This window comes from Ziziphus jujuba, chromosome 3 (genome assembly GCF_031755915.1).
Source record: "Ziziphus jujuba cultivar Dongzao chromosome 3, ASM3175591v1".
NCBI lineage: Eukaryota > Viridiplantae > Streptophyta > Magnoliopsida > Rosales > Rhamnaceae > Ziziphus > Ziziphus jujuba.
This window is the reverse complement of record NC_083381.1, coordinates 14,340,097-14,364,131: the sequence shown is the minus strand read 5'-3', so window position 1 is coordinate 14,364,131 and position 24,035 is coordinate 14,340,097. Positions and strand designations below refer to the sequence as shown.

Genomic DNA, 24,035 nt, shown 5'->3' with positions numbered 1-24,035 from the left:
ATACTATAAAAAATTAGGTATATTAGTTGGTAAATAAACATCTCGTTGTCAGAGTATTATTATAGGAGAAGAAATATTCGAGCTTTTTCAACTTTTGACTACCTTAATTATAAGCAAAAAACTATTTATTATTTTGCTTTATTTATTTTTCTAATTTAATTGTTTTAAATTTATTTAATCTTTAAATAAGAATTATCTTTTTTTTTCCTTTTTTGGAATAATATCATCAGATGTCCCTAAATTATATATGTCATTTGTGACATTTACGCTTTTAAATTTTTTTTTTTATCAAATTGGCTTTTAAATTTGCTAATTTGTTCAAATGTTAGTCTAACTAACTTTATATCTAAATTTCCATTATCATGAGGGTTAAAGTAAAATTTTTATATAGTTTAAAGACAATAAACATTAAAAAAAGAACCAAATAATTTTTTTAAAGATTTTTTTCAATAAAATAATTTTTTATGAATAATAATTTAAATATATTTTATTTATAAAAAATCATGAAAATAAAATTGAAGAAGTACAGTAGATTGAGATGTACTATATACAGCTTATATATATATATATATATATATATTATCATTAAATGTGTATATTTTAGCCCATTGTATACTTTTTTGAACATTCAATAGAAATGCACCACCTCTGTTTCAAAAAATTAAAGTCTGCCAATGTTTTACTTAAATTATCTATATTATTGTTTTTATATATTTGCTTTAATGATTTTAATTTTTTTAATATATGGTTTATTTTAATATGATTGAGGGAAGAGTAAAGAAGGTAAGCTATTTTAAATAATTTTTTCAAAAGTACATCATATATTAAAATAAATAAAAAAATATTCTTAAGACGTAAATTAAACAAAAACAAATAACAGATGAAATTGGAGAAGAGAATATAATCCAATTAAGAGCCCAAAAAAACTGGTATTGGACCGAATAGCCCACCACACTCAAACCTTACTTTGGGCCCGTTCGTAGTCATTCTTTATTGCTTTCCATGTTTAATTCCACAAATTATTTATTGATAATTTCGTTTCAAATATCTACTATAATTTTTTTGTCCCAACTATTATTATAAATCTGTATTATGTATACATTCACATTGTAAATCAATTTTCAAAATTTGTGAATTCTAGTGTCATATGACTGCTTTGGCTCAATTCAAAGTTTGTTTAGGATTCGCGCTCATCAAAATAAACAAACTGATTTCAAGTTTTGTTATTTTTAAGAGATCAAGGCACAAACTTAAAATTTAAAGCCATAACTTCAATTTAACCTGGATTTATAAATATATATATATATATATATAATTGATAAATAAGAAGAAAAATATAATAAAATTTAGTTGATGGTTTAGAATTTTTATAGTTTGGAATTTCCAGTATAAAATAAGGAACTTTAGTTTCATTTTATATATTAAAAAAAAAAAAAAAAAACATTTGTAGTTCATAGTAAAATAATCACATGTCATTTGCTAGAGAACGTATTACCTACAATAGTAACTCCACATCAACATATTTAATATGGTGCCAAGATTCATCCATTTTGTGCCATATGTTTTCAATTATATAAATAGTTATACAATTAACATATTATATTTTAAAATTTTTTATTTACGTATTGTTTATTTCAAATGCAGATATTTCCTTGCTTTCTCTCCAAATAAGGTCTGTTACAAAGCTAAGTTTTTTTTTTTTTTTTTTAATTTAAATTATGAAACTGATACATATTTGAGTTGCTAAGTGTGCATATTTAAGTCGCTAAGTGGCAGAGAAAAGGAAAAGTTGGGTTTGAAATAAATTCAAACAAATCCACATAAGTATTTGGATTTGGATGCATAAAGTTTATCACTGGGTTTAATAATTTTGATAATATATTCAAATCTACAACTTCTTGACTGTATTGATGAAAAAAAAGAAGTTCTTATGAATCCAATAAACAAAATAAACAATACTAATACAAGCATAAAAAATAGCATAGTATTGTTTGATTCCTGTGGATGTGAGACTTATGGTTGATGATAAACTTCCATTGTCGCTGTCTAGAAGAACCCAACCTGCTGCCATTGAGAAGACCCTAGTCATTATTGCCACTGAAAAGAACCACAACACTGCTGCCATAAAAAAGAAACCCCAGTTTGTGCTTCCGTTAAGAAGAACCCTAGCCCATGTTGCCATGGGAAAGAACTGCAACCTAAATTCTTGGAGGACAATTGTGATGCCTTTTTCTTTAATATTTTTTTTTAATTAGAAATCTGATTTGGAGAATTAAAACATATTTCTGCTTAGTTAGAAACACATGGCAAAAAAGTAAGTTGATCTTGACACCACATTAAATATGCTGATATAGAATAACTGTTGCAGATAATACTTTTTCCATTTGCTGATGTTTGAACTAGAAAATAGTAAATTTAGAAATAAAGTTTAAGATATTATATAAAAATATAAATTTTAAGTGGAGATGAAATTCATCTGGAATAAATATAAACTTTAACAAGGAAGGGGGTTAAAGATAAAATAGACTAGATTTTATTTGTATCTCTTCATTGATATTAACTTTAAACTGTGAGCCCCTCTATAAAGGAGAGGAGGGCAGTATTTGAAGGTAGCGATGGTAGTGCTTATTTTTAATATGCTTTAGCTCACTTCTGTTCTTCTTTTCTTCTTTTGCTATTTCATTTCTTAACTAAAATTTATTATTAATAAAATCGTTTTTATTTTCCTAGGCATTTAAAGGGACATTATTTGTTAGTCATATTTAAATGTCTTATTTACTCAGTTTTTCATGCAATTTAACATTCATTTAAAAGTTGGGTAAATAAATATCTTGTTGCCTATAGTTATCATAGGGGAAAAGATATTCGAGCTCTCTCCACTGTTGATTACTTTAATTATGAGCAAAAAAACCATTTATTGTTTTGCTTTTATTCATTTGATGAATTTAATTGTCTTAAATTTATCTAACATTTAAATAAGAATTACCTTTTTTTTTTTTTTTGGATTTTTTGGGTCAAATCGGCTTTTGATTTGCTATTTTGTTCAACCATGTTAGTCTAACTAACTTTCTATCCAAATTTTCATTATCATAAGAGCATTCAAGGGTTCTTTCTATTAGAATCTATATTTTTTTTAGATCTTAGATCCTCGGTATCCAATGGATCTCATCTTTTCAGAGATCACTAAGCCATAGGACTCTATCTTTCCGATGGTCACTAGGCCCCGACTAATCCCGATCTTTCGGGTGGTCACTAGGCCCCAACTAATCCCGATCGAGTCGGATTGGACCACAAGTGTGTAAAGCTCTTCCAGCGCCAATTTTCTCCATTCACAAGACTCGAACCCGAGACCTTGCTTAAGGGGAACAGGTGCCAAACCACCTGAACCAACTAGCGTTGGTTGATATTCTCTCTATTTAATAAATAATATTTTGGATAATTTTTCTTTAATGGATTCTGTTTAAAATGTTAGAGAATGTTAATGTGTAATTTTTTATTTTAAAATTATATCTAATTAAAAAATCAAAAGCTTTCTTAGGAATTATTTTTCTTTTAATAAAAGTCAGTAAAATAAATAAAATACTGATTTAGCGTGTTTAACAGAATAGAAATAGACAGTGTCCTTCACAACTTCTATTTCTTTTGTTGCCACATCAGCTTGACAGAACTAATGCACAAAACCATTAGAAAGAATTTTTTTAAAATCCTATCTATTTATCTGATGTGACAATAAATTTTTAAATGGACAAAGTCTATATACATAGCCACTGTAGGAGAAATTTTCCTATATACAATGTATATCAAGGTGGAATACTTGCTGGTGCACATAACCAATAAAAAAATACCATGTATAGCATACATCCTAATCATCTATAAAAATTCACGTCAGCTTGCTAACCCTGTTAACCCTCTGTTATTCTTTTTATTTTATTTTATTTCTTATTTGCTTTTGCTCCTCTTCTAGTTTCTCTTCACGCCATTTTTTCTTCCTAGAAAAATAGAAACCCTCTGTCCATTGAGTTCCATTCCCAAACCAATGCTATCTCATCAACACCTCCCAATTTCTGAAACTCATCGAGATTCTTCTTCCTCACAAGATGAACTAGACTTTTTTGATCTATTCGAAAGAAGCCCCTTTCTAGGCTTGTTCGATCAATTCCAACGAAGCCCCTTTCTCCTGAATTGATGGATGAATGTTGTTTTGGTGGAACAGATGGTATGATCACCTTGCCAACAACCACATTAGTACCAGAGAACAAGAAGGGATTTTAGTCATGGTTAACTTTTGTATAGTCACTCTCCCTTGTCATGCTTGATTCATCCATTTGCAGACAACAATTCTATTCCAAGAACAACTCATCTGCTGGAACTTGGTCTCCTACAGTTCTGTTCCAAGAACAACCCATCTGCTGGAACAACACTTACAAGGAACCTTCTACAAAAGGGTTTCTGTATCATGTATGGGAACCTTTCCAAAATAGAACCATAATCATCCTTTTGGTCTGTGGTGCATTTCTCGTTGGTTTGGGAATGGGGGTTTCTAGTTTTCTGGGAAGAAAAAATGGTATGAAAAGAAGGTGGAAGAGGAGCAAAAAGAAATAACAAATAAAGTAAAATAAAAAGGATAACAGAGGGTTAATGGGGTTAGCAAATTGACATGGCTTTTTATAAATGACTAGGATGTATGCTACACATGGTATTTTTTTTATTGGTTATGTGCACCAGCAAGGATTTCACCTTGGTGCACATTGTGCACAAAAAAATTTCTCCCATTGCATATGCTCTAACGGTTAAAGTAAAACTTTTTGATAGTTTAAAAACAATAAACACTACAAAAGAATCAAATAATATTTTTAAAAATATTTTTCAATAAAATAAATTTTCCATCAATAATTATTTAAAAATATTTTTTTAATAGAAAATTATGAAAATAAAATTGAGAAGTAATTTATACTTTGAAATATTTTTAAAAAGGATAAAAATTTTAAATTAAATATAAATTATTTTCAAAAAATTTTATTCTTAAAATCAAATGCCAGTTAGCTAAATTCTGGACAAAGTGGGGTGTACAAAACACTATTTAAATAAATATTTATTTTATTTAAAAATATATTTTAAAGGATTATTTAAGTTTTTTTTGGTATTTATTGCATGTGTGATCCCTAAATTACATAAAAATTTTACTTTAGATGGAAAATTAATTAGTAACTTCGTAAACTTATTTGTCAAAAAAATAAAATTTGAATATCTAAGTGCCGCTAATAATATAGCTTATGAATCTTTATTATTATTATTATTTTTTGGTGAATCTAGAAGAAGAATGAGCCAGTTGCATTTATTAGACCCAACTTTAATTTACAGATACTATAAATATTTCTGTTGCTCTTGAATTTTTTGCCTTCGTATCGGTGAGAAGGAAATAGGGAGGATATATAAAAGGAAATTGGTAAAATAATAAGCCAAATGAAAATATTATAAAATGGCACCAAAAAAAAAAAAAGAGAGAAAATATTATCAAATGAAGAGAAAAACTGATTAGGAATTATGCTAATGTGTGTTCTATATGAACTTGGGTGGGCGTCAAACCGATATAGATATAAATTTCAATTTTTGAGTATATTATTATTCTATTCCCCCATGGATTGAAGAACTTTTAGTTTCTAAATTTTTTTTAGTGGAATTCTTTTAAAATTTTGTCCTTAAAATACGTAAATAATGATCAATTTAGAAATCATTTATGTAAGTAAAATTTAGATTCAAAAAATAAAATACCAAAAAAAAGAATTTCAAAGTAAAGTTCCAAAATATGTCGTACTGCTAATTATCCTTTGTACATAGCATCTATTAATAAGTTAGAATATTTTGCTAGGATAGAACCTAAACCTATCACATGTTAATCCTCACCATAGGATTTGATTCCCACGTGCACACACACTATCTCATTCACCCATCCCTCAACTGCCAATAATTCATGTTACCCTATTTAACAAAATAATAATAATAATATGAAAATAATTAATATAAACTCTTACCACACCCCCGCGTGCATCACCCCCCAGGTGCCGCCCCCCCCCCCAACGCCACAAAAAAACAAAAAAGAAAAAAAGAAAAAAAAAGTTTAGTTGATGTGTCCCAATCAATGTGGTCGGTAATGATGTTGTCATCGCTGATGCGAAAGAACAAAGAAAAAGCAAAGAATAAACCAACAGGCCAAACTTTAGACTGGATGCTCATCTTCTTTACTTTCTAAAACCAACCAGCCACCGTTGACCGCGAACAACGATGAGGACTACAGAGCGATGAAAAAGAAGCTTCAGATCAAGAACTGAATGAAAAGCCACCCATCACCAGTCGCCACCAACTGAACGACGAGTACAAGAAGCTTCAGATCTGATCACTCAAGCTTCAAATCTCGCCAAGCTGAGGGAAGACAAATTAACGAAATGACTGAAGCTGTTGTTGGTTTTGTGTTGGAGAGGTTGGAAAATTTGCTCATCCATGAAGCAGATTTGCTCCGTACAGTCAAGGGCGATGTTAATTTGCTTCAGGATGATCTTCGCATTATGAATGCATTTCTCAAAGATTCTGAAGGGAAAGGAGACGGTCAGGAAATGGTGGAGGTGCTAATCGACCTAATCAGAAAAGCTGCTTTTGGGGCTGAGGATGTCATAAACACATACATGGCTCAAGTTATAAAGCAAAGGAGAAGGAAGCTGCCGATGAAATTGTTCCATTGCTTTGATCAAGCACTCGTGCTTCACCGTGTTGCAAAGAAAACCCAGAGCATCAAATGAAGGATTGAGAATATTTATGCCAATAAAACAACATTTGGTATAGAAGCTCAATCTCGTGCAAATGAAGAGGCAGAACAATCACTTCAACAACGCCGGAGAAATGTTGAGGAAGAAGATGTGGTAGGCTTTGGCAATGACACAGCAAAATTGGTCTATCAGCTTCTCGATCGAAGCAGATCACAACGCAAGGTAATTTCAATCATAGGCATGGGTGGTTTGGGAAAGACCACACTTGCCAGAAAAGTTTACAACAATACTCGTATCAAGAATCATTTTGCTCACTGTGCTTGGGTTAATGTATCTCAAGAATACAAAACCAGAGCGTTGATTCTTGATATATTGAAGTGCGTTGGGCCAATATCAGAAGAAACATATAACATGTCTGATGAAAAACTTAAAGGCGAATTGCGTGACAAGTTGAAAGGAAAGAGGTATTTTGTCGTCATGGATGACGTGTGGAAACCTCAATTTTGGGATGAGATGAGAGCATGTTTTCCCAATGACTCAAATGGAAGCAGAATATTAATCACTAGTCGGGAAAAAGAAGTTGCTTCGAATGCGGGCTCAAATCCTCCTTATTTCTTACCATTTCTTGATAAGGAAGAGAGTTGGGAACTCTTATGCAAAAAGGTGTTTCAAGAAGAAAAATGTCCTTCAAATCTGGAAAGTCTCGGGCGGCAACTTGCAGAAAGTTGTAAAGGCCTACCGCTTTCTATTGTGGTATTGGGAGGTATTCTGGCAAAGAAAGACAAGACACCCCAAACATGGTCCAATCTTATTGGCAATGTCAATTGGTTCCTCATCGACGATGACAACAAGCGTTGTTCAGATATTCTCGCTCTGAGCTACAGCTACTTGCCACGTAAATTGAGAGTATGTTTCTTGTATGTCGGTGTCTTCCCTGAAGATTTTCTGATCCCTGCAAGGACATTAATTCAAATGTGGGTTGCTGAAGGATTCATATCTGTTCAAAATGACAGCAGAAAAATGGATGAAATTGATGTTGCTGAATACTACTTGGAACAGCTCATCGATCGAAGTTTGATCCAGGTAGCAAGTAGGAAAAGCGACGGAGGCGTGAAGACGTGTCGTATCCATGACCTTGTAAGAGATTTCTGCATAAAGATGAGCATTCAAGAGAAATTTTACGAGGTTCGTGTGAATAGTGCTGACCTTAGACGTTCATCAAATAGTAGCATCCCTCGAAGACTATCCATACAAGGTAACATTGATTCTGAAAGCATTTCCTCTTCAAGGACTAGCAATAATTCAATTTCTGTTGGGTCCTTGTTGTTATTTAACTCATATTCTCATTACAACCCTCTGAAATGGGCTTTGAAGAACTTTAGGTTTGTCCGGTTGTTGTCTGTTGAGGTTAGTGATTCATCTCATCGTTCCCGTACTTTTCCTAAGGAAATAGGACAGCTAGTATTTCTAAGATACCTTAAGATAGCATATACGGGCCGAATTCGTATGGCATCTGCGGGCAGACGTTATTTAGTTTATTATTGGAAATCATTTCCTGCTTCCATATGCAAGCTTCCATATCTTGAAACAATTCACGTGGAAGGATGGATTGTCAAGTACATTCCAAATGAGATATGGATGATGAAGCAATTAAGACATCTCTGCGCAAGATATGGAATAGAATTAAAACCACCTTCAAAAATTGGTCACACTTTGAGCAATCTCAAAGTCCTTTCCTTTGTACAGGTTGATAAGGAAACTTCCATTCTCTTTCGAAAATCTTTGTTCCCAAATTTGAGAAAACTGCATTTAGGTAAATGGTTTCGACGCCAGATTGATGAATCTATGGCGTCGGAAATATTGGCAAGTCTAGAGTCTTTGCGAAACCTGCAAATCTTGAAATTGAGTAACTTCAAATTTTGGCAGCGGTTGGATTTGTTCCCATCATCATCATCATCATCAAAACTCACCAAGATTACATTTGTAGACTGCGAATACTTGGACTCAAACCACTTGATGGGAAGTCTTGGGAAACTTGCGAACTTACGGATCCTAAAGATTAGAGGATGGCTTAGTTCTCCTTCGCAGCTACATTTCATGGCGGGTGAATTTCCGCAGTTGGAAGTCTTTAAAATGATTGGTTTAAGAGATATTGAAACGTGGGAACTCGAGACACATGCAATGCCCAACCTTAAGCATCTGGTTATAGAGCGATGTACAAGCTTGAGAAACCTTCCTGATGAACTCTGGAGCTTGGCCAACCTCAGAATGGTAGAGGTATCGAACATCGAAGCAGATTTGAAGGAGAAGCTCGTGATCAAGCAATCAAGATGAAGGAGGACGGATATTCTTGCAAACTCATCATAAATTGAAACTGATCCATCATCTTGGCTATTAATACTACTCCCCCGCAACCACTAGGTAGGTGGTATTTTGGCTGTTTGTTTAATTAATTCTTACTTTCATTTTTCTTCAATGCTATCCTTTTCTTTTTTTTTTTTTTTCTAAGATAATGTTTATTTTATTTTATGATAATTATTGTACTGTGATGTAGTCGATTTGCGTTATGGTCCGATGTATATATATATTTATATGGTTATTTCTATGGAATGAAAATGGAAGTTTTTCTTTATTTAATAAAAATTTTAATTACGATTTTGTACGCATAATACCAACAAAAAAAAAAAAAAAAAAGAGGCAGCAACAGCCACCACATGGCTGCATGCTCAAGAGCTTCCCAGTATAGCATGATATGCAGAAGAAGTTAAGTCAATCTAATCTCTCTATGGTGAAGCATGGCGAGATGGAGATGTTTAAAGAATTTATCAAAATGATATAATATGTTCAGTTAATGTATATCTTTAATAAAAATGACAAATATTTATAGAAAATAACAAATGGAAGTGTATATATAGCTCACTTAGTAACGCAACTAAAATTTTTAAACGTGTCTGGCTCGTATAATTTAGTCCAATGCATGCTTTTTTGAACACGCAATTGAAATATAACTCTTTTTTTTTTTTAGTAATTAAAATTCTAACAACGTTTCTACTTAAATTATCTATTTTATTATTATTATTCACTTTATTTCTAATTAAATTCTAGCAAATTTAGGAAATAAAATTTAAGATATCATATAGAATATATATAACTTTTATCTAGAGTGGGGATGGAATTTTTCTGGAATAAATATAAATTTGTAGTAGGATAAAGATAAAATTGACCAAATTCTATTTGTGAAATATTATTATCATTCGAATATTTAATATTATTTTTAAACTGTCAACCCTTACATAAAGGAGATCAGGTACTATTTGAACATAACAACAGTGGTGCTTATTTTTAATATGGTTTAATTTAGTTTTGTTCTTCTTTTTATTTCATTTTTTAATCCTTTTTATTTTCTAAGACATTTAAAGGATACTGTTTGTTAGTCAGATTTAAGTGCCTTGTTTACTCTATTTTTTTCATGCAGTTTAACATTTATTTCAAAGTTGGCACGTCTCACGATTGATATTGCTCATACTAATGGCGGTCGAGGTCGCAGTCAAATTGGCTAAGGCTGTGCTTCTGTTCCGTCCCTGTTTAGATTCAACTGGCAGTGTGGCAATGCCGCATAATAAATAAATAAAAAAAGAAAGATATTGCTCATACTATAAAAAAAACTAGGTATATTACTTGGTAAGTAACCATCTCTTTGCCCATAGTATTATAGGAGAAGAAATATTCGAGCTTTTTCAATTGTTGACTACTTTAATTATAAGCAAATTTTTTTTTTATTATTTTGCTTTTATTTATTTTTCTAATTTAATTGTTTTAAATTTATCTAATGTTTAAATAAGAATTATCTTTTTTCCCCCCCTTTTTTGGAATAATATCATCAGATGTCCCTAAATTATATATATCATTAGTGACATTTAGGCTTTTAAATTATTTTTTTGATCAAATTGGCTTTTAAACTTGCTAATTTGTTCAACTGTTAGTCTAATTAACTTTCTATCTTAATTCCCATTATCATGAGGGTTAAAGTAAAATTTTTATATACTTTAAGGACAATAAACATTAAAAAAGAATCAAATAATTTTTTTAAAAAATATTTTCCAATAAAATAATTTTTTATGAATAATCAATTAAAAATATTTTATAAAAAATCATAAAATTGAAGAAGTACAGTAGATTGAAATGTACTATATATATATGTATGTATAATCACTAAATGCGTATATGTTAGCCCATTATATACTTTTTTGAACAATAAATAGAAATGTACCACCTCTTTTTCAAAAAATTAAAGTTTATCAATGTTTTTACTTAAATTGCCTATATAATTGTTTTATATATCAGCTTTAATGATTTTAATTTTTCTAATATATGATTTATTTTAATATGACTGAGGAAAGAGTAAGAAGATAAGCTTTTTTAAATAATTTTTTCAAAAGTAAATTATATATTAAAATTAAAAAAAAATTATCAAGGCATATATTAAACGAAAACAAATAAAAATTGAAGAAGCAATATAATTCAATTAAGAGCCTAAAAAACTGCTATTGGACCGAATAGCCCACCACACTGAAGCCTCACTTTGGGCCGTTCGTAGTCATTCTCTATTGCTTTCCATGTTTAATTCCACAAATTATTTATTGATAATGTCTACTATAATTTTTTTGTCTCAAAATACTATTAACCACCACTTTAGATCTGAATAGTGAATCTTATCTTCTTTGCCTTTTAAACCCAGCCAGCCATCGTTGAGCTTGAACAACGACGACGAACACAGAACGACGATGAAAAAGAAGCTTCAGATCTAGAATTGAACCACCAGTAGTTGCCATTAACTCCAAGAAGCTTTAGATCTGGCCAGTTGAGTTGCAAATCTCGCCTAAAGATATATAATTAGGCGAGGGAAGACAAATTAACAAAATGACTGACGCTGTTGTTAGTTTTGTGCTGGAGAACTTGAAAAATTTGCTCATCCATGAAGTAAATTTGTTCCGTGGAGTCAAGAAAGAAGTTAATTTGCTTCGAAGTGATCTTGGCTTTATGAATGCCTTCCTCAAAGATTCTGAAGGGAAAGAAGCAAACCATCATTTGGTGAAAGAGCTAATCGACCAAATCAGAGAGGCTGCTTTTGATGCTGAGGATGTCATAAACAGATACATGGCTCAAGTTGTTAGGCAACGGGTGAGGAACCTGCCTAAGAAGTTGCTCCATTGTCTTGATCATGCAGCCGAGCTTCACCGTGTTGCGGAGAAAACAACCAGCCTCAGGAAAAGGATTGAGAATATTTATGCCAATAAAACAACATATGGCATAGAAGCTCGATCTCATGGAGATGAAAATGCAGAACAATTACTGGAGGAACGTAGGAGAGACGTTGAGGAAGAAGATGTCATGGGCTTTGTCGATGACACAAAAAAATTGGTCGATCAGCTTCTCGATCGAGGCAGATTAAAACGAGAGGTAATTACAATCATAGGCATGGGTGGTTTGGGAAAGACCACCCTTGCCAGAAAAATTTATAACAATCCTCTCATCAAGGATTGCTTTGATCATTGTGCATGGGTTAATGTATCTCAAAAATACAAAACCAGCGTACTGCGTCTTGATATATTGAAATGCCTTGGGAAATTGTCAGACAAAACATATAATATGTCTGATGAAGAACTTAAAACCACACTGCGTGAAAACTTGACAGAAAAGAGGTATTTTGTCGTCATGGACGACGTGTGGGAGCCTGAATTTTGGAATAAGGTAAGAGCATGTTTTCCCGACAACTCAAATGGAAGCAGAATATTAATCACTAGTCGGGAAAAAGAAGTTGCTTCAAATGCTAGCTCAATTCCTCCTTATTTCTTACCATTTCTTAGTGAGGAAGCGAGTTGGCAACTGTTATGCAAGAAGGCTTTTCTAGGAGAAAAATGTCCTTCAAATTTGGAAAGTCTCGGACGGACACTTGCAAAAAATTGTAAAGGCTTACCACTTTCTATTGTGGTATTAGGAGGTATTCTGGCAAACAAAGAGAAAACGCACCGAGCGTGGTCTGATTTTGTTGGCAATGTCAATTCTTTCCTCATCAACAATGACGAAAAGCGCTGTGCAGATATACTTGCTCTCAGCTACAACCACTTGCCACATAAATTGAGAGTATGTTTCTTATATGGCGGCATCTTCCCTGAAGATCATTTAATCTCTGCAAGGACACTAACTCAGTTGTGGGTGGCTGAAGGATTCATAGCTGATCAAAATGACAGCAGAAAGATGGATGAAATTAAGATTGCAGAACAGTACTTGGAAGGTCTCATCGATCGAAGTTTGATCCAGGTAGCAAGTAGGAGGAGCGACGGAGGTGTTAAGACATGTCGTATCCATGATCTCCTAAGAGATTTCTGCATACAGACGAGTAGTCAACAGAAATTTTATGAGGTTCTTGTGAATGAGCTAAGTTTACCAAATCGCAACAACCCTCGGAGACTTTCCATACAAGGTAAAATTGATTCTTATGAAAGAATTTCCTCCTCAAGCACTAGTTGCAATTCACTTTCAGTTGGGTCTTTGTTTTTCTTTACCTCATATTTTGATCACAACGCTTTGGAACGGGCTGTGAAAAACTTTAGGTTTATCCGATCGCTTTCTTTTGAGGTTTCAAATATACATCATTCCCTGCATCGTATTCCTGAGGAAATAGGACAGCTAGTATTTCTAAGATACTTTAAAATATCCGTTACTTATGCTTATGTTTGGTTGAAAGCAATTCCTGCTTCCATATGCAAGCTTCCTTATCTAGAAACAATTCATGTGCAAGCATGGATTGAGGAGGGCCTGCCGAAAGAGATATGGATCATGAAGCAATTAAGGCATCTCTATGTAGGACATGGAATAGGATTGCCCCAACCACCTTCAAAAGGTGGTCACACTCTAAGCAACCTTCAAGTCCTGTGCAGGGTAGAGGTTGATAAGAAAACTGCCATCCTCTTTCGAAAATCTTTGTTCCCAAATTTGAGAAAACTGCATTTAAGTCGATCGCATACATGCCTGATTGATCAATCTATGGTGTCGGAAATATTGGCAAGTCTAGAGTCTTCGCAATACCTGCAAATCTTGAAATTGGATAGGTTGACAGTTGGCTCACTATCATCATTATCATCATCAAAACTCACCAAGATTACAGTTCTAAACTGCAACAGCGTTGACTTGATAAGTCTTGGGAAACTTGCCAACTTATAGATCCTAAAGATTAAAAAATGTGATATGTCGTCTCGGCAGCTACATTTCATGGCGGGTGAATTTCCGCAGTTGGAAGTCTTTAAAATGATTGGTTTAAGAGATATTGAAGCGTGGGAACTCGAGACACATGCAATGCCCAACCTTCAGCATCTGGTTATAAAAAGATGTACAAGCTTGACAAACCTTCCTGATGAACTCTGGAGCTTGGCTAACCTCAGAATGGTACAGGTATCGGACATCGAAGCAGATTTGAAGGAGAAGCTCATGATCAAGCAATGAGAGCTGAAGGAGGACGGATATTCTTGCAAACTCATCATAAATTGAAATTGATCTTTCATCATCACAGTCATGGTTATTAATGCAGTAATTGCCCCACTTGGTAGAGTACCGAAGATTTTCTCCACTTGGTGGCATTTGGCCGTTTGTTTAATTAATTTTTACTCTTTAACTTTTCTTCAATGCTATCCCTTTCTTTTTTGACTTTTTGATTTTTCATTTTCCTAAGAAAATGTTTGTTTTATAATAATTATTGTACTATGATGTGGTAATTTGTATTATGTCTGATATATATGGTTGTTTTTATGGAGTAAAAAAATGGAATCTTTTTCTTTTTAAAACAACTCAATTTTTTCCCCACCAAAAAAAAAAAAAAAAAAATCTACATATGGTGGAGTGGTGGAGTATGCTGGTATGTTAAATTAATGTATATCTTTAATAATGATTTTATAAAAGTGTCAAATATTTATAGAAAAACAACAAAAAGAAATGTATATGTAGCTCGCTTAGTATTTCAGCTAATATATATATATATATATATAGCTCGCTTAGTAATGCAATTATAATTTTTAACTGTGTCATGCTTGTGTAATTTAGACCGATGTATATTTTTTTGGACATGCAATTTAATATAGCCCCTCTTTTCCAATAATTAAAATTCTACTATTTAACATTTTTACTTAAATTATTTATTTTATTCTAACTGTGTTTTTAATGTGATTTATTTTTATACGATTGAGGGAAGAGAGAATGAAGATGAGTTTTTTTTTATTTTTTTTAAATCATATAAATAATAATTTCTTAAGACATATGTTAAACTGTTAATTTATAAAATAAAAAATAAAAACTAGAATTGGAGAGAAGAATATAATTTTATTCAGAGACCAAAAACAATTGGTATTGGACCAGACAGCCCACCACACTCAAACCTCAATTCGGGCCCGTTAGTGGTCATCCTCCATTGCTTCGCTTACATGTAGGCATGAATATATATATCAACAAATTTATTGGTTGATAATTTCCTTTCAAACGTCATAATTTTTTTTTTCCCCAAAAAATTACTTTTATAAATTAGTATTATATACATACATTCAAAATATAATTCAAATTTCAAAATTTTATGAAATCTAGTTTGATATGACTGCTTAGGCTCAATTTCGAAGTTTGTCTAGGATTTGTGCTCATCAAAGTAAGTAAACCAAGTTCAAATTTTTTTATTTTTAGATGACCAAAGCTCAAATCTAAGGTTTAAAGCTATAACTTTATTTAATATGGATTATATATTTATATGTATATGATTGAGAGCTAGAAAGAAAAATTTAATAAGATTTAATTAGTGATTTATAAGTTTAAAATACTTGAATGAAATACAAAAAGGCTTACAAAAAATTTGGTACTGCATAGTAAATAATCTCATGTCATTTGTTGATATTTGAGATAGGAGATAAAGTTTAAGATATTATATAGAATGAATATAAATTTTATCAAGTGAAAATAAATTTATCTAAATAAATATGAACTTTATTGAGATAGTATGATAAAGATAAAATTTGCTAGATTTTATTGGTACGATATTATTTTTTCAATATTTAATATTATCGTTCCCTGTATAAAGGAAGGGACCATTTGAGGTAGCAACAACGGTGCTTATTTTTAATATGTTTTATCTCAAGTTTTTTCTTCTTTTGTTATTTCATTTTTTTGATGAATTTTATTATTAAGAAAGTCCTTTTTTATTTCTAAAGAATATAGTTTGTTAGTTAGATTTAAATGCCTTATTTATTTTAGTTTTTCATTCAATTTGATATTTATATCGAAATTGGCATGCCAATAGATTGCTAATATTAGAAACAAGTAAATAAACATCTTGTTGCTCATAGTTTTATTATAGGGGAAGAAATATTCAAGCGCTCTCAACTATTGGCTATTTTTATTATGAGCAAAAAAACCTATTTATGAATTTGCATTTATGTATTTAACTAATGTAATTATTTTAGATTTATTGAATGCTTAAATGAGAATGCCTTGTTTTTTTGTTTTGTTTTTTTGTTTTGTTTTGTTTTTTTTTTTTTTTTTTGAATAATGTCATCGGAGATCTTTATATTATAGTCACGTATAGGTCTTCAAATTATTTTATTTTATTTTTTTTACAATTTGCTAATTTGTCTAACCATTAGTCTCTATCCAACTTTCAATTCAAAATTTTAAAATCACAAGAGAATAAAGTAAAAAAAATTTATATAATATAGGGACAATAAACACTAAAAAATAACCAGATAATATTTTTAAAAGTATTTTTCAACAAAATAAATATGTTTTACCAATAATAATTTAAAAATCTTAAAAAATATTTTTTATAGAAAATCATGAAAATAAAATTGGGAAGTACATTATCCTTTGAAATATTTTTTTTTTTAAAAAAAAGAGAGAAAAATATTAAAATCAAATGCCAATTTGGGGAATGTTTGGATTTTTTCCCATCATCATCATCAAAACTCACCAAGATTACATTTGTAGAAGGTAAATACTTGGACTCTAACCACTTGAGAATTTTTGGAAAACTTGCCAACTTGCCAACTAACGGATCCTAAAGATTACAGCTTTGAAACCAGGTGCTCCACCGTTGACCTTGCCATTTTCCCTTCTCGAACCAGTATTTCCTTCCACCTCTTCTGCACCACAAAGAAAACAATATCATGACCTGCATCTAAATTATGTATTTAATGTTAAGAAAATTTTGCACCTTAAAGGTACCTAAAATTTACAACCAAGAAAGTACAGAAGAACATGAATGCATTCATACAAAGCACCAAATAAACAAAACATGATTTAGAAAAGAAGTTATGTTCATAATCATATTATTTTATGTTTTCATTTATGTTTAAGATTTACAGCATACAATCGGCTACCAATTGAATCTTTTTGGATCATTATAAACATCAATAATTATACACACATTCGAATGTTTTTTATATTTGTAACAAAACAACCTGCTTGATATTTTACATACACGATTAATAGCAAATAAAATCTTGTTTGATTTTGCATTCTTCTTTTCTAATGTATAACTTGATGAGGAACCAATTATCTTGATATAAAATTATAAAATATATCAAGACACCATTGCTGCTGATCATTAATGATCAAGGACTTTCTTCTGTGCAACAATTAACTTAAGATAGAAAATTCTATGACTCCTGCAATTGAATCCCAAATCAACCTGACTGAATGAAAAACCATAAAAAAGAAAGTGAAATACAAAGAAGTATCTTGCATGCCATGTGGAAATCAAAAAGACACAAACTAAGTGCTTAGATTGCAAAACACAAGAAGGGTTATAACCTTTTACTCCTTGATCAAGAGCAGTATGCATCGTACATCATTAGAGCAGCAGCTTCTCCATTCAATGGATCAGATGGGTTTGGATACATAACGGACTGAGGAAGAAATACTTCAACCACATTGATGAGGTCTGAGAAAAATTTTAAAATGAAAATAATTAATCCTAAATTTCCAAAAGTAATAGCATTATCACTGAGCAAGAAAAAGAAATACAAAAAAGAATATATCTTGTTGGGTTTGTATTCCTAAACCATAAAAAGTTTCCATAAGCAAAGAAAGTAAAGAATTGACATACCAAACATGGAGCTCCATGTCTGGTTGATAACATCTAAAAAAGCCGAGCCAGACCTAGACGTCAAGAAACACCAAAGAAGTCAGACTCCAATATTAGCTTCACAATGGATTTGCATCTTACAAATTATAGAATTCAAAAAGGAAAATATCAAGCCAAAATGCTAAATGTTTAGCATCTGCCAACTCACATTTCGTCAACATTTGGATAGTAGACTTGTTAATAAACCCAATAGATCGAGATTTATAAAGATAAGCATCTGGCAGCTCCACCCTTATCCTCCATAAACCTCCCTGATAAGGACCTGACATATTCCATAGCCCAAGAATTCCATTCCAAGTTTTGGTTTATCTACAAACATAATCATCATACCTCCATTGAGGAAAGTTAAAAACTGGCAAACTTACAATCCCTCAATGAAGAAGAATCAGAGAAGAACATAAGTAAATTTTCTGACAAGTCAAAATTCCAAACTAAATTGAATGGTTAGCTTAGATATTTGGACATATTTCGACAGTCAAAATGCTCAAAGTATGTATTTTACATAAGAGAAATGTTAATGCCAAATGCGTAGCTATGCAAATAAATCAAATTTTTTAAAATTTATTTCTAACCAAACAAGATTAGCAAGATAACAACAAATAACACAAGAATGCTAATGTTTACAACGAACTAAGGATAATAACCATACTAAATATTAACAGAGGCTATAACTTACACTACTGAAGCAGAACCATACTAAATAATAGCCATTCAAAGTGACACGAAAGAAAGTAGAGAAATGACATTCACTCAAAATGTCAGACAGGATGCATGTTAATGTATTTTGAAATGTAAATGAGAGTAACATAATCTCACATGTAGCACAGTAGCAGTTGCAGAATAAGGTAGTCACTAGCTTTTGAAGAGACTCAAAGTGAATTGTGCAAAAGAGTAACTAACCTGTAGTAGTCACAAACTTGGTCTAGCTACTTCCCCAACACATTCCCACTACAGCCAGTATCCTGTTATAACAACAAAAGACAACAAAAAATTAAAAACAATCCAAAAGAACTCCAAATATTAATTGTAATAGGTATTATGCAACATAATTGATATGTATCATACACACTTTCCCTACAGCCAGTATCCTGCTCAATGAGCCTCCTGCAACCAAAAATCAAAACTTTTGAATTAAATATCAAAGTAAGAAGTTCAACAAAAAATCAGAAGAAAAAAAGGCAACAATCACTATGAAATATAAAAACACACACTCCCTTTCAGCCAAAAGATTAAATTCTGTAAGTGGGAAACCAGACCTCATCTATGCTCTTTGCAGTCTGAAGTCTGTTATACATCACATGCCAATTTGGTTCAACAACCTGAAAACAAATATTCATGTAAAAAACCAAAAGCGCAGTAAAATTGCCAATATACAGATAAAACTATATTTCAGGAAGAATAATAACCAAAACTCAATTCATCTCAATGGTTCTGTTCCTTTTCCACTGCTCACCAGCACTGGATGAAACCGAGACCCTACAAATCCAGCCAGAACATCATAAAACAGATACCTCATACATGGATGTTCATTTCGCAAGTGACAAGTAAATTTCCTTTCTCGAAAGGAAAAAGTCCATAAAATTAGCAGTTAATAGCACAAATAACATCAAGGTATGATAAAAGATGGTAAAGTAGGGTGTAGGTGTTTATTACAAGCAAGCACTCCAAGTATCAGCTTCAACTGTTTCAATCCACCATTTTGAAGAGTCTGCGGATGTATCCATATTATGTCAGATTTTTCTCCTTTTGGCCATGCATTTTGTGTTCTGTTTACATGGGCATCATAGGGCTAGTAAACATTTAAGTAAAACAATAGCAACCAAAAATGAAAAGCTACTTAAAAATAAAAAAAATTAAAAAGGAAAACACGAGGCATAGATTTCTATATCATAAAGTTTTAGAAACCATAAACGTCAAAGTATAAGGTCGAAAAAACAGAACAATCACTCACCAGTGAGGAATACTTCAGTAAAAGAAGACAGAATTTCCTATTGCAGGTAGATATTAACTTTTACTTTCCTCTTTCTCTCTGTATTGCTTCTGAAATTTAGAAGTAAGACTATCAACTTCTTGAACCCTTTCTTCAAGTTAGACCTGTGAAATAACAACAAGATAAAAGAGATCAAGTTACAAACACCATACAATATATATCTATATATATATATATATATATATAGTTCATATATATTGATAATTGAACAAACTCGCACTTTCTTAACATACACCATTGCCATCGTTAACCTGGTAAAACAACCTAAGAAAACAGAAATTACAATGAAAATAATCACAACTTAAAAGTACTATTTTCAAGTTTTAAAGCAAAATCTGAGAACAGAGAGAAAAGAAGAAAAATTTAAGTATCCAAAAGAAAAATCATGCCAACGATAATGTGATATGGGAATAGCCACCATTTGCGCACACATGCACAGAGTTATATAGTTATTTTGATAAATCATGTGAGATTCCCAGGCCTTTTGAGAAAATTTACCCTTTTGAAAGCCTTCTCCAGAAGCTTCACAATAAAATGGGCGTTTCAATACTGAACTTACGAAAACCCAATAACAAAAATACATCAAAACAGAGTAATATATATATATATATATATTAAAACTCCCAAACCCCCTAACCTAATCCCCGAACCAAAACGAATGACCACACTAAGAGAGAAACAGAGCTCAAACAAAATAACAAGTGGAAGATTGATGAATGCGCAAAATACCTTACAGAACATGGGTGGAGCGAATAGCCAAGGGCCTGGATTGACGTCTCACGGACTTAGACGCCTTAGCCACTTTGAGCCATTGCAAAATTATAGAATATGAAATCCTTTGTCAAAGTTTTGAATTACTTTACCAGAAAACAAAGTTTGAATATATATTGAAATCGAAAATTCAAATAATTGCACAAAAAGAATTTATTAAGCTTACGCTATGTCCATCGATTCGAACATATATCGAAATCGGAAATCCTATGCTATTATCAGAGGAGTTGCGCGGCTGCCGGAGAGAGATAGCCGGAAAGAGATCGTTGAACACCTCACTCGGCCCATTTTAGGATTTTTGTTATAATGCTTATATTAGGAAATTACTCAGCGTTCTCTTTATTTATTTATTTTTTTTTTTTTTAATTTTTGGTTAATTTCATTTACTTCCCTCCTCTGAAATTTAATTTAAATCACTCACATGAAAAACACCAAAAACAAAGCTAAGCTACTCTACTTCAACCAGCAAAGATTGAAAATGCATTAACAAACCCAACCCAAAAACCAAATTAAAATCAACAGCAATGAAAATATCTGTAACACAAAAAAGAAATCTTTTATCATAACTGCAGTGGTGTAGTATACTACGGTGGAACTGTTTGAACTTCCCAAGTAATATATAGTATGATTTGCAGACGAAGATGGTCACTGCAATCTATGGTGGAGTATACTGGGATGGAACTGTTTGAAGATTTTTTCAAAAGAATATAATGTGTTCAGTTAATGGATATCTTTATTAATAGTTTTATTCTATAAAAATGACAATATTTATAGAAAAACAATAAATGCAAATGTATATAGAGCTCGCGGCTGAGTAATGCAATTAGATTTTTTAAACATGTATAATTTAGTCCAATGTATATTTTTTTGAATACGCAATTGAAATATAGCCTCTCTGTTTCAAATAATTGTAATTCTACCAACATTTTTGCTTAAATAATCTATTTTATTTTAATAAAAAAAAATATTTTATTGTTTTTATATATTCACTTTAATTATTTTAGTTGTTTTTAATATATGATTTATTTTAATATGATTGAGAGAAGAGAGAAGAAGATGGGTCTTTTTTTATAGTTTTTTCAAAATAAATAAATATATTAAAAATAAAACAAATAGAAAATTTTTAAGCTGTATATTAAACAAAAACAAAAAAACAAAAAATAAAACTGTAATTCGAGAAGGGAATATACTCATATTCAGAGCCCAAAAAAATTAGTATTGGACCCAATAACCCACTACATTCAAAGCTCAATGTGGGCCCGTTTGTGGTCATTCTCTGTTGCTTCGTATGTATAAGTCCACAAACTTATAAAAACAATAAAATATACCTCAAATTGGGCAATCAAGTGTTTATTTTGATTATTAGCTCAGTAATATTAGTAAGTCAAGTCATATTTTCCTAGGCCTATCTAAGTATAATTGTTTGTTAGTTAGGTTTAAGCACTTTATTTATTTTTTTATTTCCTTCGATTTAATATTTATTTTAAAAATATAATGTTCCAAAATTAAAGAGACTTGTTAATATTATAAATATCTATATTAATTGGTAAATGAACATATCGTTGCCCATAGTTTTATTGTAGGGGAAGAAATAGTGGAGCTTCCGTAACTATTCTTCCAACAAAATACTAATGACTATTTTAATTTTGAGTAAAAAAATATTGACTATTTTGATTTTTTTTTTTTTTTTGGGGTTAAAAATGTTGAATTTATCTAGTGAAATTTTGCCCTCAAAACTGTCGGTAAGCAGGAAAAGGGGGGGTATATTTATGGAAATTGGTCAAATAATAAGACAAATGAAAATATTATAAAATGAAGGGGAAAAAAAACCCAAAAAAAAAAAAAACAAAAAACATAAAAACAAAAACTGGTTTGGGATTATGTTAAAGTGGGGTCTTAAATGAACGTGGGTGGTTCCCAAGTCTTCATCCCTCCAATTGTGCCCCAATTATTTTTCCACAGTCATGCAAGTTCGCTTTCTTTTCGAGTCTCCCTTCATTTAAGTCTTTGTATTATATTATTTTGTCCTTTCAAACTCTTTTTTGTTTTTTTTTTTTTTGGTCAACGGATATATATCAAGGAAATTTCGTCCTAAAAAAATAAAATAAAATCCAAACAATGTCTCTCATCCTTTTTATGAAGCAAAGAAAACTCAAAGAAATAAACCAGCCGTCCAAACCTTATCCTGAACAGTGAATGCTCATCTTCATTATTTTTTTTAAGCCCAGCCAGCCTTCGTTGAAAAAGAAGCTTCAGAGCAAGTACTGAACGAACAGCTGGCCACCACTAAACCGAACGAAGACTCCAAGGAGTTTCCCGAGGAAATAGGGCAGCTAGTATTTCTACGACACCTTAAAATATCCTGTGTTAATTATCATGTTGAATTGGAATCAATTCCTGCTTCCATATGCAAGCTCCCTTATCTAGAAACAATTCATGTGGAAGGATCGATTGCTGAGTGCTTGCCGAATGAGATATGGATGATGAGGCAATTAAGACATCTCCAAGTAAATGGTGTAGATGGGGGAATAAAATTGCCCCGGCCACCATCAAAAGGTGATCACACTTTAAGCAAACTCCAAGTCCTTTCCGGTGTAGAGGTTGACGTCGAAACTGCCATTCTCTTTCGAAAATCTTTGTTCCCAAATTTGAGAAAACTGTATATATTAAAACATCCTCATTACGCTGATTGTGATGATGATAAAAGTATCCAGGCGTCAACTGAAATGTTGGCAAGTCTAGAGTCTTTGCAATGCCTAGAAATCTTGAAATTCGGGCGATTTTATTTTGGGCAACTGTCTGATTCGTTTCCATCATCATCAAAACTCACCAGGATTACATTTGATAGTTGCAATTTCTTGGACTTAAACCGCTTGATGGAAAGTCTTGGGAAACTTGCCAACTTACGGATTCTAAAGATTAAAAGCTGCGGAATGTTGTCTTCGCATCTATATTTCAGGGCGGGTGACTTTCCGCAGGTTGAAGTCCTTAAAATGATTGATATCTATCCTCTTGGATGGTGGGAACTGGAGACACATGCACTGCCCAACCTTCAGCATTTGGTTATAGACGGATGTGGATATTTGAGAAATCTTCCAGATGAACTCTGGAGCTTGGCTAACCTCAGAATGGTTGAGGTACTCGGCAATACCCCAGAATATTTGAAGAAGAAGCTCAACATGACCAAGCAATCAAAGAGGAGGACGGATACTATTGCAAACTCATCATAAATTAATTCATCCTTCATCATCATATTCATAGTTATTAATTATTGTAATTGCCCCACTTGGTGGCTCTGTTTGTTTAATTAATTCTTACTTTCATTTTTCTCTTCAAT

The 24,035-nt window shown here is 31.8% G+C and overlaps 2 protein-coding genes and 1 pseudogene across 2 annotated transcripts; 2 read left to right on the top strand and 1 right to left on the bottom strand.

Annotated features, from left to right (window-relative positions):
• The first annotated feature begins 6,443 nt into the window (after window positions 1–6,443).
• On the top strand, window positions 6,444–9,095 carry LOC107405605 (disease resistance protein RPP13). The gene is made up of 2 exons (XM_060815346.1): window positions 6,444–6,762; window positions 6,838–9,095. The coding sequence occupies exons 1-2, from the start codon at window positions 6,444–6,446 to the stop codon at window positions 9,093–9,095; spliced, it is 2,577 nt and encodes an 858-aa protein (XP_060671329.1).
• Window positions 9,096–11,681: 2,586 nt separating this feature from the next.
• Window positions 11,682–13,985, top strand: LOC107408906 (disease resistance protein RPP13). The gene has a single exon (XM_016031792.3). The coding sequence runs from the start codon at window positions 11,682–11,684 to the stop codon at window positions 13,983–13,985; it is 2,304 nt and encodes a 767-aa protein (XP_015887278.3).
• Window positions 13,986–16,628: 2,643 nt separating this feature from the next.
• LOC107434775 (ubiquitin-conjugating enzyme E2 5-like) lies at window positions 16,629–21,501 on the bottom strand (annotated as a pseudogene).
• Between the last annotated feature and the right edge of the window lie 2,534 nt (window positions 21,502–24,035).